Here is a 15,859-nt window from a genome sequence, read left to right as displayed (position 1 = left end):
TTCAAACACGCCCTCAAATCCTCCAGGGGCACCGCACCAGTGCAACAGCGGCTCGACACATTCCTGTTGACGTATCGCAACACCCCGCACGCCACGACAAAGGAACCGCCGGCTATGCTGTTCACAAGGCGCATGCTACGCACGCGACTGGACTTTCTCAAACCCAGTGTGGCTGGGGTTGTTCATCGCTCTCAAGACTCACAGCAGCAACGCCGTCAACAACACTCCAAGGCCAGACACTTTGCAGTCGGTGAGTCTGTCCTTGTTCGTGATTACCGGAAGGGGGAGGAAAAGTGGACACAAGGAGTTGTAATGACTCAAACGGGACCAGTGTCATACGAGGTCAAGGTGGGAGCACAGGGAGTGTGGAAACGCCATGTGGATCAGATGTTGACTCGAACAGAGCAGGCACACGCGGACGCTGCCAGCTCTGCAGTCCACCTTCCTACCAGCTTCCCTATGTCACCTCAACGTAGTGCTGGTGGTACTACACGTCACCTCGGTACCCCTGCATCTCACACTGATGAGAACACTAATCCAGTTCCAGTGGCTATCGAGCCCACGGAGACACCTCACTCCAGTGAACCAGCTGGTGCTGGACCTACTAAGATAGCGGAGACTGTTAGACACTCGCGCTATCCGGTGAGACATACTAAACCACCTGCACGTTACTCTGCTGAGTCAACACATTGATAATGTGGTAAAGAGACTGAGACTTTTGAGCATAAAAATATTGGGAAACAAATACGGGGTCTGAATGTATACCGGAAAATAACATTGTTTTGAATGTACTTTTGGGAAGTAACATTACGCCTTTGTCACTTAATCTTTGTTCCGGGAATTGATTTTTGCATTGTTGATGTACAACATATTTTAGTTGGGAGGAGATGTTATGTATGGATGAGGCTATTCTACCAGTGACCACTAGGTGGCACCTGTATTCTATATTGCTGTTGTCTGGGTTGTAACCAACAGAAGAAGAGTTCCTAGTAAAGCATGGAAATGAACAGCCGTGTGTGCGTTGTGGTCCCTGCATCGTGTGTGAAATTGTTTACACCATAGTGTTATTAGCCAGCTACATAATAACCTCCACCTCTCCAGGCACCCTACTCTTGCTACAGATCACAATGTCATCCACGAACATCATCGTCCATGGAGACTCCTGCCTGATCTTGTCCGTCAACCTGTCCATCACCATTGCAAACAAGAAAGGGTTCAGAGGCGATCCTTGATGTAATCCCACCTCCACCTTGAACCCATCTGTCATTCCAATCCAACCGCACACCTTAACATTGTCACACTGCCCTCATACACATCCTGCACCACTCCTACATACTTCTCTGCAACTCCCGACTTCCTCATACAATACCACACCTCCTCTCTCAGCACCCTGTCGTATGCTTTCTCTAAATCTATAAAGACACAATGCAACTCTTTCTGGCCTTCTCAATACTTCTCAATCAACATTCTCAAAGCAAACATCGCATCTGTGGTGCTCTTTCGTGGCATGAAACCATACTGCTGCTTGCTAATTGTCACCTCTCCTCTTAACCTAGCTTTTATTACTCTCCCATGTCTTCATGCTGTGGCTGATCAACTTTATACCTCTGTAGTTGCTACAGTTCTACACATCACCCTTGTTCTTGAAAATCGGTACCAGTATGCTTCTTCTCCACTCCTCAGGCATCCTCTCACTTTCCAAGATTGTGTTAAAAAATCTAGTTAAAAATCCCACTGCCATCTCTCCTAAACATCTCCATGCCTCCACACGTATGTCATCAGGACCAACTGCCTTTCCACTCTTCATCCTCTTCATAGCTGCCCTCACTTCCTCCTTGCTAATCCACTGAACTTCCTGAATCACTATCCCTACATCATCCAACCTTCTCTCTCTCTCATTTTCTTCATTCATCAGCCCCTCGAAGTACTCCTTCCACCTTCTCATCACACTCTCCTCGCTTGTCAGCACATGTCCATCACTATCCTTGATCGCCCTAACTTGCTGCACATCCTTTGCAGCTCGGTCCCTCTGTCTAGCCAATCGGTACAAGTCCTTTTCTCCTTCCTTAGTGTCTAACCCGTCATACAACTCACCATATGCCTTTTCCACCACTCTCACTTTACGCTGCATCTCCTTGTACTCCTGTCTACTTCCTTCATCTCTCTGACTATCCCACTTCTTCTTTGCCAACCTCTTCCTCTGTATACTTTGCTGTACTTCCTCATTCCACCACCAAGTCTCCTTGTCTTCCTTTCCCTGTCCTGATGACACACCAAGTACCTTCCTAGCCGTCTCCCTCACTATTTGTGTTAAAGGTACCTGCTGTAAATTAACTATTATTAAATCTACCGTATGTTACCAAGGCATGAGAGTTGCGTATTGATCTTTAATTTGACTGTAAGAGATTAGCTATCATTATGACAAATGGCTTAAAACAAAACATTATATTCACACAACACCATACCCACACCGCCGTGGTACGCCACTTTTTGTCCCTTATTTGGTAGTGAAAAGTTGGCAACCCTAGATGTAACCTACAAAATAAATAAAGCTCCCAAACATTAAAAGGTCCATCCATCCATCCATCCATTTTCCTAGCCGCTTATTCTAATCAGGGTCGCGGGGTGCTGGGTGGAAGAAACTAAAATTACGTTAAACGAGTAGCTACTCAAACCACATAAATGTATCAAGTCACCTGGATTTCAGTCTCTTTTTCAATTCGTTTGAGTTGCCAATTTTGGTAATCTGGGCGGAGTGAGTTTGCGGACGCGCATGCGCTTTCATTCGTTGCTTTCATTCTTTTCTGCCGTGCACGTTATGGAGAAGACTTTGAAATGCAAACACGACTTTGGGATGAGGGGGAAAAGAATCGCCATGACGCATTGTTTTACAGTGCCGCACAGCACGCAGAATCTATGTAAAAGATTTTAACGTTATACAGCTTCATGAAGGCATAATTGTCACTTTCATCCAGCACACTTCAAATGATATCTCGTTCCTCTTCCTCTACCCACAAGTGCCTTAAAAATCCATTTACCATCCATCCATCCATCCATCCATCCATCCATCCATCCATCCATTATTCTTACCAAGAGTCGCGGGAATGCTGGAACCTATCCTAGCAGTCACTGGGTGCTGGACCATCACAGGGCTTCTTGAAGAATAACCACTAAGCTTTATAACGCAACGTTAATTCTATACATGTATGGTAGGAAATAAAAAAAAATTGTTAGGCAGTTTTTTGATAACTACCCAATTTGAAAATAAAATGCCCCGCCCCCCGCCCCGTGTTACATTTATTTGGGTCATTTAAAGTCACGGACAGGTTGCCGTAGCAACAGAGGTGTACACAGATTAGCGTGATAGCGTTGATGCTAACCTTTCTGCGAGTTCAGGTCGAGGTTAATGCCAGCCGGAAAATAATGTTTTTAAAGTTCATGTAAAATAACGACCAGCACTATGGTACACGACGACCTGCGAGTGGAGTGGATCCGAAACAGAGTGTGCTCCTCTTTTTATTTCCCGGACCCTGGCTGTTTTGAGGAATTCCTGAATCGAGGAGACGGAGAAAATGAACAGACAATAGTTCGATATTTGAACAAAGTCACTGAGGAGGAAGCGACATCAGCTCTGCTATTCGCCAAAGGTGTCAGAGAAGAGAAGATAGAGGTCGAAATTCCAATCGGTAAAACTCAAGTTTGCACACTGGCTTGATTAACTGACACACACACACACACACACACACACACACACACACACACACACACACACACACACACACACACACACACACACACACACACACACACACAAATAAATAAATGCACATATTGCAAGAGACGGGCGGCAAATGAAAGGAAAAAGCAGCATAAATTGTCTTAATAAGGTGTTGGGCAACCACAATCCTCCAGAATGGCTTCAGTGCTCCTTCGCATAGATTCTATAAGTCTCTGAAATCTACGGCAAGGATGGAGCACCGTTCTTCCAAACGATACTCCCTCATTTGGTGTTTTGATGATGGTGGTGGAGAGCACTGTCTTAACACATCAGTCCAAAATCTACCATAGGTGTTCAATTAGGTTGAGTTCTGGTGACTGTGAAGGCCATAATGTATGATTTACATCATTTTCATCCCTATCAAACCATTCAGTGACCCCCTTGTGTCCTGTGGATGGGGACACTGTCATCCTGGAATTACCACTCCCATCAGGATAGCAATGTTTCATCATAGGATAAAGGTGATCATTCAGAATAACTTTGTATTGATTTGCAGTGACCCTTCCCTCTAAGGGGACAAGTGGAACCAAACAATGCCAGGAAACACACAGCGTAACAGACCCTCTCACTGTTGGGGTCAAGCATTCAGGTTTTTCCTTTAATTTGTAATCTGTCTGCGTGTGTGTGTGTGTGTGTGTGTGTGTGTGTGTGTGTGTGTGTGTGTGTGTGTGTGTGTGTGTGTGTGTGTGTGTGTGTGTGTGTGTGTGTGTGTGTGTGTGTGTGTGTGAATTTATGTCTTTATTTAGTGACATATTGTTGGAGCCAGAATTCCAGCATTAAACACTGTATTTTTAAATTCCCAGAAAACTCAAAAAAGGGAGACCCTTCTGATGACTCTTCTGAAGCTCCTGGATCAGAACAAGCCACTGAGCAAGATGAGCAGCTATCCTCCCCCGTAAGAAACTGCAATGAGTGTTCCATTGCCATTGGAAATAGAGGCCTATTTTACTGATGAAAAGAATAAATGAAAATATTTATAGTGAATTGGTAAGATGACTAGTAACTCACATTCTGTCAAATTCATAATACTGGAATGTTTAGATGTACATTCAAAATGCTGACTTACAATAGTCAATCCAATTTTTTTTTTATTTGGAGAGGGAAAATAATGTTAGGTGTGGAATTTTCATTGTAGTTACATTTTTCTGGCCTGTGGAGGAAATTTTCTGGTAGTTGGGGACCACTACGGCTAAATAAATGTAAAGGAAACACTGCTACACTAGCTCTTTTGTCTTTTGTTTTCAGAGAATTGAAGTTCAAGTGGTTTATCACATTGAACTTCATGTAGCTTTGAACAATGTCCCGGAGAAGTTCACCAAATCCAACATCCTGTACTTTCTCAGAAACACAAACGGTGAGCGGAGGTTCCCTATAGGGTTACAGAAAAAGCAATGATCCAAACAATTTGAATGCTTGAAAATGCTAAAAAAAAAATGGTTATATACTCTTTTCTTATTCCAGATAACATTGTTCAACCTGTTGACATGGTTGAGGCTAACAACCTCATGCCCAAGATGATGGAGATGGGCATGCTGAATGGACACCCCCTCCTTATGCTAAAGAACATTCTCAGCCATGTGAGTAGAAAACATAGCTCCCACTGTAATAGTGACTAGTCAACAAAGTAAATTGAATATAAAGTATAGCAGTATAAAAGTACAAACATGCAGCAGGTTATTTATTTCCATCATCTCTTATTACAGGTGTACATCCCAATGCTCTCTGTCAATCAGCTGATGATAACTGATGGAGGCTATCAAGCAGAGGCAATATCCTACCAAGATAAAGAGGCCCAGAGAGATGGAAATAAGGTTGAGGCATCTAGAGGAATGTTAACGATTCGAGATGAGTTGCTCAACAGCACTCACAAGTTTTTGGGCTTCATCAACACGGCTCTCCAACAGCTTGAGGGTATTTTATTATTTTTGTTTGGTCAACACATACACGGTTGGTAGTTTAAATGCTCAAGGACGAAAAAAGACAACTAAACTATATAAGAAAATGTCATCTAAAGTTGACCCTTTTTGTAGGTGAGATTAAACTGCAAATCCCTGAAGTAGACCTGGAGCTGGAGGTGGATGTATTGTTGTCCTCTCCAGAGTTGACGGAGAAACTGGAACTGTGGGTTATGAACTGGCAGACTCAAATTGCCATTGTTATTGAGGAGCAGCAGAAGAAGAAGCCAGAGGTTAGTAACTCTCCCTCTAGACTGAGCTTTTATTTACCCATGGACGTAAGATAGTCTAGTAGTTACAGAGCTCATCTTTGAACTGCATTCAAGTTGTGTGCTGGCAGCGACCCCCAACCAGATTATCTGTAATTTGGAGGAATCCAGCTGTATTGCATAGCAATTTGTACTCATTCCAATAAGATATTATTCACCATCCATTCTCCATCTTGCTCCAGGCACCAGGTCCTGTTGCTGAGATAGATTTTTGGCGGGAACGTACAGCTGTCCTGGGTGCTCTGAAAGAGCAGCTCAGACAGCCTGTGGTAAAAAAGATCCTGGAGGTGATGACTAAAGCAGAACCAGTCACTGTCCAGAGCCTAGCCCAGACTGGGATTGAGTTTACAAAGTACCATGTGGAGTCAGTGGAGAATGTGCGCCTCCTCAGCACACTGGAGAGACACTTTAAGGTGTGCCATCATCCCTCTTGAGCAGAGCTATTGATATCCAATAGTACACATAGTAGAGATGCAGTTTTTCTGAAAGTCACACTGGCATTTATGTATTCTGTCCTCTTACAGTGACAGGTGCCCAGCAGCCTATAGGCCACACTCATCCTGAATCACTTCATAAGTAGATCTAAATATTTGATTTTTTTGTCTCTAAATATGCAGCACTAAGGACCAGAGCGTAAATAGATTTAACCTCTTATAAACCTTGACTATTTGACCATTACTTTATTTTCTATTGTACCATACATGCTACATTGTTGGAGAAATACAGAATACGCTATAGCTATGTTCCCTTGCTTATTGTTGCTTATTCTAGCTTGAATTAGATCTTCTTTCTGAATTTGTTATGACATTAAGGAGCTTCAAGTGTTAAATTGTAACAACTGTCAAACACCACTGAGAAATTCTCACCTACAAAACAACTACAAGAGAACCACATAGGCAAATCTTAAGACTGTACATACTTTGGTTCTAACTTCTGTGACATTAACATTTTCACAAAAACATTTATTGGGAAACAGGCATGTGGGGACCTTATCAAGTGATCTGTCTCAACAACTAATGTCCCAGGCACACTGTAACAAAGGAAATGTGCACTTCTCAGATCTGCCAAAACTTTTGCTGTGAAATATACTATTCATGTCATCAAAATTGGCGTTTTAATTGTATCACTGCTGTAGAATTTGGCCACAGGTGCAGATTTTGCTGTGATCCTGGACACTATTCCTGCATTGATGAAGAGCCTGCAGATGGTGTGGATCATCTCCAGCCACTATAACACGGATGAGCGCATGGTCCCTCTCATGGAACGTATTGCTTGGGAGCTTACAGAGCGTGTGGGTCGTGTTGTCAATGTCCAATTGCTCTTCAAGTGAGTGGCCTTAACATTCACCTACATTTCACATTTACACTTTGAACTTCTAATTCAAATGTTATACACAAGTGTGTCAAATTCTTGATTTTCTCAATTGGTATTTTCCATGCTTTCATTGAAAAGAGATAAGAGGGAGGTGGCAAAAGCCAAGGTCTGGGATAGTAAACAGGTTCTGGAAAAGTGGAAGGCATGCTATTTTGATGTACGTTCCAAGATTGAGGCATCAGGAAGGGACCCCCGCTGGGAGTTTGACCGTAAGAGACTGTTTGAGAAGACTGATTACATGGCCTCCATCTGCCAGGACCTGTACAATGTTCTGCAGGTTGGTAGAGACAAACCTCAAATAGACTGTGTTCTTATCTGAGCACTAGGCGCTTCTTTATGGGTATATGTAGCTATGTATTATAGTTTTGCAAGATCTCAATAGATGCTTTGATAACAGATTTCCCCTGGCCTCATCTCCTGCAGACTTTGGAGGAGTTTTATAACATTTTCAGTCCAGAGCTGAAAGCTGTGACTGGTGATCCAAAACACATTGACAATGTGCTGCACATGGTAGATAGACTTGTTGTGCCTATTGAGGAGGTCAGCTTTGATCCTTTCAGTATCCATAAGATGAACGGCTGGAAATTGATCATGCAAGACTTCAGCACAAAGGTTCAGGTGTGTTCCAGGCATCCAGAAAGCTGAATATTTTCCTCAGTTATCACAGTTATTTCACTCACTCATCCCATGCATGTATCTACTTAGGCTATTGAAACAGAAGTCATCAAACTCATTGACCAGTCATTCAAGACACTGCGCTCTGCAGCTGCTGCCTTTGACATGGTCCTGAAGTTTAAACACATTCGCTCCAGGGAGGCCATCAACAACCAAATGATGAAGAGGTTTAATGACATCCTGGCTCAGTATTGCAAAGAGGTACTTTAAAAAAAATGCTGATTTGTTTTGAGTCAGCAAGCGAATGTGAACATAACAGCAATTCTGTTCTTTGCTTTTACCATGAGTGATCATGAGCCCAAGTGTTTAAGAGGAGTGAGCATGATTTTTGTTAAGAGTTGCAGAGAATTATTGTTAGCATATTGAGTATGAAGTGGACATTATGTGCATCTAGTATATGTACAGCATATTGTAATGATTAAGTAACAAAGTTTCAATTGTGGCAGGTGGACAGCATAAATAAGATCTTTGAGGCAAACACAGAAGACCCTCCTATTTTTAAGTACTGCCCTCCTGTGGCAGGGGCCATCATCTGGGAGCGTTCTTTTTTCAACCGCATCAAAGACACCATCCGCCGCTTCATGGAAGTGCAGGAGATGGTGGAGAGTGAGCAAGGCAAAGTGGTCAGAGCAGTTACTTTCTAATAACATAAGTGTTGAACTCTTTATACAGTAATACCTTATCTGAAACAGTCATTCCACTTTCTTGTATTCTACTCAGGCCAAAGCCAAGTACCTGGAGGTGGGTATACGCATGAGGGATTACGAGCTAAAGAAGTGTGAATGCTGGAAAGAAGAGACAGAGCAAAACCTGCCCTTACTGATGAAAAGAACCATATTAGTCATGGTTAACAATCCAAGAGATGTTAATGCAAACCAAGGCCACAAGGAGACGGTCTGTTTGACTCACTCAATAAATGACCACAGACATACCAGTCATTCAGTCAATTACATGGTCTATACCAAAAGAAATCTTGTGTATTTTCTCATTTTTCCTCTACATCTTTTAATCTGTTTTTAAGAAGGCTCTAGCAACTGAACTTAACTTGGCGAAAGACGTGCGGTATGTTGTGAACTTTGCTCCAGAGATTAAGGAGATCATCTCAGAAACCAAGTACCTTGAGCCTCTAGGCTTCTGTGTGCCGGAGCTAGCTCAATATGTTGCTCTGCGGGAGGAAAATCTCCTCAGGTGCTGATACTTATGAATACATCACAAACCAAAGAATATTGTTGACATTTCAGTTACAAGTCACAAATGAGTGTTATCTCTTGCTTGACCTGTTTCAACACTGATTTTAGAAATGAAGATGGTCTGAGGCATCTTGTAAACCGCTACCAATCACTGATGGACAGCCTTAATGATGCTGAGTTCTTCCTGCTGGCTGAGCAGATTCAAGAACTTAGGACTGTGATGTGCTTTGGATATAAGAGACTCAACTGGAATTCCTTGGGTACATTCACAGGCTAATAATTTTGACACCATATTGTGACTTACAAGTAAACTCAGCCTAATGAGACCACTAAGAATGTGTTTAGTGAACACTAATGATAAGTAAAACAGTGATTTGAGATAACATGTATTTTGTTTTAGCTATCTATGAGTTCATCAGTCAAGGTATCCAGGCTGCTTCTAAGTTTGAGTCAGTTGTGAATCAGATTCAGAAGGCTGTGAGGGACATTGATGCCAAGGTGCAATCCATAGAGATGGCCAACCTTTTCAAATTTCCAGCCCTCGAAAAATCAAATGGCTTACCAGGTAGATGTTGAGAGAAATCGCTAACATAATTTCCCTCGATGTGAAATGTAAGCCTGTAACTTAATCTTTCAACTGCTTCTTGGCATTGTTATTGTTTAAAGGTGTGAATGAGTTCTGTGGGCTTATTGAGAGAGCAAGGGCTAAGGATATAACTTTGCTGAGTAGGAAGTACACAGCAATTGGGACTCTTCTCATCAACATGGAGAGATTGATCATGCAAACCAGCAGTGGCAAAGCAGAGCGCATGGCTCAGTATTACAACTATTGGGAGCACAAGATATTCAACTCCCTTGTGAAGATGGTGTTGAGGTAATTTGGGAAATTTTGTGTCATTGTTACAGTAAGTTGCCCTCTGTGAGCAATAAAAATCAATGTGCTTTACAAATATTACAAATATTTGTGCCAAACACAATTTTGTCTCTCTCGTTTACTTTCTTAGGAACATTCAGACCTTTAATAAAGCCTTAATGGGGAACACCCCTCTGTTCCAAATTGAAACTGTACTGACTGCCCCTGAGATCATTCTACAGCCTAAAAGTAATGAGGTCTACATGATTATCATGCGCTGTGTTGCACACTGTGTAGAGAGCACCAAGGTAGAACTTGCTCTCTTACTCATTTTGCCTCTTTGTTTGCTCTTCAATATTGTATGCTATATATTATTAACAGTATGCTGACATTTTGAAAGTTGACCTTGTACATCTTTTGTATTTTTTTCTTCAGATGTTTGTGCGATGGATGAATGAAACCTGCATCGAGTGCCCTCCACAACATGTGGGTGGAGAAAATGAGTTTGTCACAGTCAGCTTCTATACTGACGTGTGTCAACACCATCAAATCATTGAGGATGCCATGGCTGTATCCCATAATGTTCAGAGACTGCTCAGCTCTGTGGGTCACTACCTCAGCCATTTCAAACGCTACCAGCACCTTTGGACACTGGACAAAGCCAGCATTATGGAAAAGTTTGCTTCAAAGAAGCCGTCCTGTGTCATGTATGACAATAAGCTGCAGCTCTATGCTCATGTCAGCCAGGAAATTATGCTTCAGCCCCTTGTCCTGAATGATCACATCATCTGTCTGAATCTGGAGCCTTTGACTCGCACAGTGCAGGATATTGCCCAGGCCTGGGTCAGTTCATTGGGCAGGCTGCTCAATGAGTCTGCAAAAGGGGATCTCTTCAACCTGAGAGATGAACTTATGGTATTGCACACACATATGCTGCACATACATACAAATCACCAAGCATATATCAGTTGTCAAGTCTTATTTCTTCATATTTTCTACAGCTGAGATTCTGTGATTTTCATTATGGAATCATTCTACCTTCATGTTTATATTTGTGAAAAGCACCTCTCTGAGAGCCTGAAGCGAAGCCCCAAAACTTTGGAAGACCTGAAGTTTGTCCTTGGCACCATCGCAGACATCAGGGACATGTCTCTGTCTGTGGAGATGAGGGTCACTGATATCCAGGAAAAATTCAGGACTTTGGCCATGTACAAAGTAGAGGTATTACTATGGAGCAGTTTGTGTGAGGGAGAATTATGCTTCATAGATAGGCTTCGATGTGTATTGTTTCCATAGCTGAATCTGTTGTGCTGCTTTTTCTATGTGTAGGCCACAGAAGAGGAGCTTGCACTCGTGGCCAATATTGGCCAGCTGTGGAGTGAACTTTTTACAGAGGCCAGATTAGTGGATCGAAGTCTGGGCCTGGTTAAGAAAACCTTCACAGAGGTGAGACAGTCAGCTTAACCTGAATTCTTACGCATCTGAAAAAACTTGGAAATTAACCTTCTTAGTTCAAATGTCTTCCCCATTGTGACCATTCAGTTTAAATATTTTCAACAGCAATGCAAAATAAGGTGCTTCCACATCAGCATCCCTCTTCTTTATTTCTGCATACAAATTTCAAAGGTTCCACAAATTTTAAAAGAGAACTGGAGCCATACTATACAGTAATGATGATAATAGGTAAATGGTTTCTTCAAGATTCTTCAATATTGTTTACATAAACCTGTTTTTCTATTAATAACTTCTCAATAGGGGTGTCCAGGTAGCGTAGTGGTCTATTCTGTTGCCTACCAACACGAGGATCGCTGGTTCGAATCCCCGTGTTACCTCTGGCTTGGTTGGGCATCCCAACAGACACAATTGGCCGTTTCTGCGGGTGGAAAGCCAGATGTGGGTATGTGTCCTGGTCACTGCACTAGTGCCTCCTCTGGTTGGTTGGGGCGCCTGTTCAGGAGGAAGGGGGAACTGGGGGGAATAGCGTGACCCTCCCACGCGCTATGTCCCCCTGACGAAAGTCCTCACTGTCGGGTGAAAAGAAGCGGCCGGCGACTCCGCATGTATCGGAGGAGATATGTGGTAGTCTGCAGTCCTCCCGGCTCAGCAGAGGGGGTGGAGCATTGACCAGGACAGCTCGGAAGAGTGGGGTACTTGGCCAGGTACAAGTGGGGAGAAAAAGGAGGGACAAAATCCATAAAAAAAACAAAACTTCTCAATAATGTCCAACATTCATTCCTCATATTTTCCATCCACTGATCTTACAGATCACTAAGGAGAAGATTGAAGAGTTTAAACAGGAGCTATCCATCTTTGCCGAGAGCTTCAACATGCATGGACCGGGAGCTGTAGGAGATGATTTGGAGAAAGGTACTGTCACCTTGAGGTTTTATCCTTATTTGTACAATCTGCAAAAGAATATCTCATCCCATCATCAGCCACTTCCCTGGGGTTGGGTCACGGTGGCAGCAAGCTAAGAAGGGCACTCCAGACGTCCCTCTCCCCAGAAATGCCTTCCAGCTCCTCCAGAATATACGTTGTTGCATTTTAGTTACTTTACAAAAGGATTAATTTTTCTCTGTCCTTCTTTCAGGATTGATGGTCATGGGAACCTATGAGGCAGAGCTTTCCCAGATAGAGGCGGGACAGCAAGAGCTGGCTAATGCTGAGAAGCTGTTCGACCTGCCAATCACACTGTACCCGGAGCTGCTTAACGTGAAGAAAGAGATGAAGGACTTAAGACAAATCTACGAAATCTACAAAGCTCAGAAGGTCAGAGTTAGTGGACTTTAAATGATGAATGGTAATGACAGCAAAACCTTAAGTTTGCATTTGTACCTACAGTTGCAGACAGACACAGATTAATAAATGGATGCAGATCCATGTCTGAATCTGTCAATTCAAATATTTTATGTCTTTTAATTTTCCAGGTTGCTAAAACCGAGTGGTCCCAAACCCTGTGGGTGAACTTAAACATTCAAGTGCTACAAGAAGGTATTGAAACTTTAATCAAGAGCCTGTGGAAGCTGCCCAAAGATGTGCGGGCACTGCCCGTCGCTTTCTTTCTAGAGGGCCGCATAAAGGAGTTTAAAGAGCTCCTACCCCTTCTGGTAGACCTTAAGAATGATGCCCTCAGAAAAAGGTCAGTCTGTGAATCTATATCACCCAAGAAAAATGCCCAAAGACAGTGCACAAAAAGATAGTTAGAATGGGGCCTTCAAGTGCTTGATTCTGATAAATGAAAGATGTCTGTGACAAAGTTGAGGCATTCTGTAGGAAGGACACACGGGAAGCAATATTCTAATTTGTGAAAAAAAAATATATACACAGGATCACCGGTTTGAATCCGTGTTACCTCCAGCTTGGTCGGACCTCCCTACAAACACAATTGGCCATGTCTGCAGGTGGGAAGCCGGATGTGGGTATGTGTCCTGGTTGCTGCACTAGCACCTCCTATGGTTGACTGGAGGGAATAGCGTGATCTTGCCACGCGCTACGTCCCCCTGGTGAAATGCCTCACTGTCAGGTGAAAAGAAGCGGCTGGTGACTCCACATGTATCGGAGGAGGCATGTGGTAGTCTGCAGCCCATCCCAGATTGGCAGAGGAGGTGGAGCAGCAACCAGGCCCGCTCGGAAGAGTGGGGTAATTGGCCAAGTACAGTTAGGGAGTAAAAGGGGAAAAGCATAAAAAAAAGTAAATAAATATATATAAAATCCATAATCCAGTGATTCAAGTAAATTCTTTATGAGACAGAACAAGTCTGTTTCTTGCCATAAGCAATCATCAGCTGTCAATAAAGCTACATGGGAAAGAGCATACCATTTACTGCCTTTACATGCACAACATCCAGTGGGGAAGGGAGAGGTGCCTACATTCAAAAATTCAAAAACACGTGATCACTAATGGTGCAGTGGGGGAGAGGGGTTGGTATATATATGTATGTATGTATATATATATATATATATATATATATATATATAGCAATATACTATTAAAGAAGCACCACACTCCATCAGTTCACAGGCTCCATGTAATAGTTAAAATTCTAATTCTATTCACCACCCAAAACAGCCAATGAAACTGGGAAATTAAAAAAAAAAGTGTAAAAGGAAGATGGATTAATTGGTATTATCCTTTGTTTTTGGCACTCCAACATGTTTGTTTTCTCAAATATCCAATTTTAGTGGCAAACACTGATAGTAATAGATAAGTGCATGGAAATCTTATTTATGATCCGCATATTTGATTTGGCAAAGATTTTACGCCGGATGCCCTTACTGTCGCAACCCTCCCCACTTATCCAGGCTTGGGACCGGCACTAAGAATGTACTGGCTTGTGCATCCTCAGTGGCTGAGATATGTGCATAGGGACATTTTACAGTGCCATTACCCAAAATAAATGTATTAGCCAGGACTGGTTAACATGTAGGACTTCTTTTGATGATGTAAAGTTGATTGAAGATAATAGTTTTAAAAGAAAAAAAATAATTGACTCTACTTAATGATAAGTCATCATTAAACTATGTTCACTTTATATGTATTTTCCCCCCACGTTTTTGTTGTATTCTTCCATTGCTCCTTTTATTGTTATGACTTGAATGTTACATATCCCAAAATTGTGTTAGTGTGTAGTGTTCAGTTTGGCTTTTAGTCTTATATGTAATTTTTTCAATGTAATAGGGATCCTTATTAACAATATACAATAAATTCACAGAGCCCATAGATAAAGAAACGAATGGATCGTATTTTGTAAGTGGGGGAATCTTAGTTTATTTCACCCCACAGACACTGGAGGGAGCTGATGGAAAAGACTGGCACCAGCTTTGAGATAAACCCTGACACCTTTACTCTGGATAATATGTTTAACATGGAATTGCATAATTACGACAATGTCATAGGTGACATCGTCACCTCTGCTGTCAAAGAGCTCAATATTGAGAAGGTGAGCTTTTATAAGTTGTAGGTGTTTTATTGGTTTTTTTTTTTACCACCCATGTCTTTATTTTCAGTCATAAACAATTTACTTATTACAAAAAGGTGTATACAAAGTATACTTATAAAGTATGTGGATCTTTGTGTATTTGTTTTTATGCATGTGTGCAGGGTGTTAAGGAGGTGGTGGAGATCTGGGAAAGCATGAAGTTCAATGTAAAGTGCTACTTCAAAGACACCCAGGAGCGTGGCTTCATCCTAGATGCAGTGGACGAGATCCTACAGAATCTGAATGATAATGTCATGAACCTGCAGAGTATGGCAAGCAGCCGTTTCATAGGACCCTTTCTGGATACAATTCAACAGTGGGAGAAAAACCTGTCCCTCATCAGTGAGGCCATAGAGGTCTGTCACAGAAACTTAGTTTTCTCTAATCACTTGCTCTATTGAGTCATGAAGTGAATTAAAAAATATCCATCCAGCCATTATCCGAACCGCTTATCCTGCTCTCAGGGATACTGGAGCCTATCCCAGCAGTCATTGGGCGGCAGGTGGGGAGACACCCTGGACAGGTCGCCAGCCCATCACAGGGCCCACACACACATACACATACACACACACACACACACCTAGGGGCAATTTAGTATGGCTAATTCACCTGACCTACATGTCTTTGGACTGTGGGAGGAAACCCACGCAGTGTTGTGGATTTTCCTTTATCCTTTAATGGGCTCTTGCCACAGCAACCTCTGGGGAGAATGATCATCTGACAAATATCGACGCAAACAGGGAATCTTTATTGTATCTGCAGATGGAGAGACATAAGGCTACATAG

General features: G+C 42.5%; 1 protein-coding gene across 1 annotated transcript in view; it reads left to right on the top strand.

Moving 5' to 3' along the window:
• Nucleotides 1-3,460: 3,460 nt before the first annotated feature.
• Nucleotides 3,461-15,859, top strand: part of dnah10 (dynein axonemal heavy chain 10) — a 67,896-nt gene continuing 55,497 nt past the window's right edge. The window contains 26 exon segments of the mRNA XM_056279415.1: nucleotides 3,461-3,686; nucleotides 4,582-4,673; nucleotides 5,024-5,132; nucleotides 5,240-5,355; nucleotides 5,512-5,689; nucleotides 5,809-5,966; nucleotides 6,185-6,415; nucleotides 7,138-7,328; nucleotides 7,455-7,653; nucleotides 7,800-7,994; nucleotides 8,082-8,252; nucleotides 8,498-8,674; nucleotides 8,772-8,897; nucleotides 9,073-9,239; nucleotides 9,350-9,501; nucleotides 9,642-9,806; nucleotides 9,908-10,115; nucleotides 10,246-10,402; nucleotides 10,530-11,009; nucleotides 11,157-11,315; nucleotides 11,424-11,540; nucleotides 12,359-12,461; nucleotides 12,685-12,863; nucleotides 13,022-13,233; nucleotides 14,878-15,034; nucleotides 15,196-15,429. Coding sequence (XP_056135390.1) covers nucleotides 3,461-3,686; nucleotides 4,582-4,673; nucleotides 5,024-5,132; nucleotides 5,240-5,355; nucleotides 5,512-5,689; nucleotides 5,809-5,966; nucleotides 6,185-6,415; nucleotides 7,138-7,328; nucleotides 7,455-7,653; nucleotides 7,800-7,994; nucleotides 8,082-8,252; nucleotides 8,498-8,674; nucleotides 8,772-8,897; nucleotides 9,073-9,239; nucleotides 9,350-9,501; nucleotides 9,642-9,806; nucleotides 9,908-10,115; nucleotides 10,246-10,402; nucleotides 10,530-11,009; nucleotides 11,157-11,315; nucleotides 11,424-11,540; nucleotides 12,359-12,461; nucleotides 12,685-12,863; nucleotides 13,022-13,233; nucleotides 14,878-15,034; nucleotides 15,196-15,429 — 4,659 coding nt within the window.

The sequence above is a fragment of the Lampris incognitus genome, chromosome 1 (assembly GCF_029633865.1).
Source record: "Lampris incognitus isolate fLamInc1 chromosome 1, fLamInc1.hap2, whole genome shotgun sequence".
Classification (NCBI taxonomy): Eukaryota; Metazoa; Chordata; class Actinopteri; order Lampriformes; family Lampridae; genus Lampris; species Lampris incognitus.
Note: the sequence above shows the minus strand (reverse complement) of the source record. Positions and strands in the feature narration are given on the sequence as shown.